Genomic DNA, 2214 nt, shown 5'->3' on the forward strand with positions numbered 1-2214 from the left:
AGCTCAGGTTTTCCCTGGGGGAGCTTCTACTAGCTGTTTCCAGGCCCCGCAGAGCTCCACAGGCAGAGGAAGAGCCTCATCTTCTCAAAAGCCCCCTTTCAGAGGCCATAGCTCCTTAGGCTCTGACGCCCCAGGCTTGGGCCAGAGTATGAAGTCTGCAGCCATGAAGAGTCAGTCTCTTGGACCCCAGACACTAGTTTACTAGGTTCAGGATACCACTGGATATCTTCTAGAAACCCATGGGGCTGGACAAGAGGTTCTTTGCCTGGGGGATGAACCACAGGCTCTGGGTTTTCATCCCTCAGACACATTCCAAGTCTCTGGCTCTTTCTCTGGACATAGACACCTCCTTGCCCTTGACCCCTGAAAGCCACTTAAAATGCCCATCATCCTGCCTTTCCCAGGAGAAAGAGCTTGTCTCAGTTTCCATGTGACATTGTAACTAAACACTGAGTGTCACTAAGTACAGAAAGTAAGGCATTAAGGCACGATGTAGCTTCCTAGAGAGCCGGAGTGGAGAGGCCTGAAGTCTAATAGACCGGTTACATGGCGATGCCCTGGGCAGGTCACCTGGCCCATCCGGCCTCGGATTTCCTCATCTGTTCATTGGGGTGTCGGCTCAGTTGGTGTCTAGAGGCCTCCCAATTTGTCCATCCTTTGGTCTGTGAGCCCTTCTGCCTTCTGCTATGGCCAAGGCCCTAGGGGTGAAGGTGTACTCCTGCAGGGTGGCCGAGGGCACACGTCAGAACCCCTGCAGCAGTGTGAGGCTTGCCAGGGTCGCTCTCTTCCCCAGCGCATACCCTTGGGATCTCTGGGCAGAAGCCCTGGAAGGCACCTGCCGGGTACCACTCCTGCTGTCCTGGGACAAAGGTGAACCTCCTCCCTGCCTCGTCTTTTGCAGGCAGTGAGCTCTGCAGCCCCAGCCCAGGCTCTGGCAGCTTCGGGGAGGAACTACCTGCCCCTCAGTACACAGGGCCCTTCTGCGGCCGGGCACGAGTCCACACCGACTTCACTCCCAGCCCCTATGACCATGACTCGCTGAAACTGCAGGTAAGGGTCATCCGAGCCCCTCTGGAGCCTGGCAGGCTGCACCCATAAAGGAGGCAGGACTCAGCCAGAGTAGGACAGGGTCAGCAAAGCCAAGTGGCCACCTCTCTTTTCTCCCGGACTCTCCTCCTTCCCCACAGAAAGGAGACGTGATCCAGATCATTGAAAAGCCACCCGTGGGCACGTGGCTGGGTCTGCTCAATGGCAAGCTGGGCTCCTTCAAATTCATCTACGTGGACGTGCTGCCCGAGGAGCGGGGGGGGCCTGCCCCCCCCACCCGCCGGCAGAGCAAAGGCAAGAGGCCCAAACCTAAGACTCTGCATGAGCTGCTGGAGCGCATCGGCCTGGAGGTCTGCACTTGGGCCTATATTCGTGTCTGGTATCGAGGGAGGGTGCTCCCCCTGGGGATGGGGACCAGGGGGCCACAGCCGTATGTAGGGGGAGGTCCTGGTCAGGGGCAACTATAAGCAGCTCTGCCGGTGGCCCACCTCTCCCCACAGGAGCACACGTCCACCCTGTTGCTCAACGGCTACCAGACACTGTGGGGGGCGCCCGCTGGCATTCCAGGAGGGGAGGCCTGCCCTGGCCCCTGACCACACTCTGCCCTGGGGCCTCTCTGCAGAAGGCAGGCACTTCCTGCGCTTGGAGTCTGAGTCCTGGGAAGGTTTTGGGGGGGGGAAGGGCTGTAGGATGATGGGCTCAATCCTCTTTCAGATCAAAGGGGAGAATTAAGGCCAGGGAAGATAAGGCTTCAGGCTGGGTAATAACAGCCAGGATTCAAGGCCAGGCTGCCTGGCTCCAGCTTAGGGCTGAGGAATTTTGAACCCTGGGCCCGGGGTTGCCTGCAAACCACTCCCACCCGCTTCTAAGCTGAAGGTGCTGGGAAGAAGGGTGCCCAGTGGGAGAGACTGCCTAGAGTGGGCTTCCTGGGCCCCTATGAGGGGGGTCCCCAGGGCTTCTGAACTACCCACACACACACAAAGAACCAAGGCCTGCTAGTTCTGCCTCCCTCCCTCACCCTGGCAGCTGGCAGTGAGGAGGCAGAAGAGGGCTCCGAGGGCAGCCAGGAACCGGTGGTGCACACGGTGTCGGAACCCAAGGTGGACATCCCACGTGACTCCGGCTGCTTCGAGGGCTCGGAGAGCGGGCGTGATGAGGCCGAGCTGG

At 59.5% G+C, this 2214-nt stretch overlaps 1 protein-coding gene across 1 annotated transcript in view; it reads left to right on the forward strand.

The window, feature by feature from the left end:
* SASH3 (SAM and SH3 domain containing 3) overlaps positions 1–2214 on the forward strand; it is a 16571-nt gene that overhangs the window by 12845 nt on the left and 1512 nt on the right. The window contains exons 5-8 of the mRNA XM_027767231.1: positions 902–1050; positions 1188–1397; positions 1548–1632; positions 2074–2196. Coding sequence (XP_027623032.1) covers positions 902–1050; positions 1188–1397; positions 1548–1632; positions 2074–2196 — 567 coding nt within the window. The remainder of the gene's footprint in view (positions 1–901; positions 1051–1187; positions 1398–1547; positions 1633–2073; positions 2197–2214) is intronic.

This window comes from Tupaia chinensis, unplaced genomic scaffold (genome assembly GCF_000334495.1).
Source record: "Tupaia chinensis unplaced genomic scaffold, TupChi_1.0 Scaffold144058_1, whole genome shotgun sequence".
NCBI classification, from domain to species: Eukaryota; Metazoa; Chordata; class Mammalia; order Scandentia; family Tupaiidae; genus Tupaia; species Tupaia belangeri.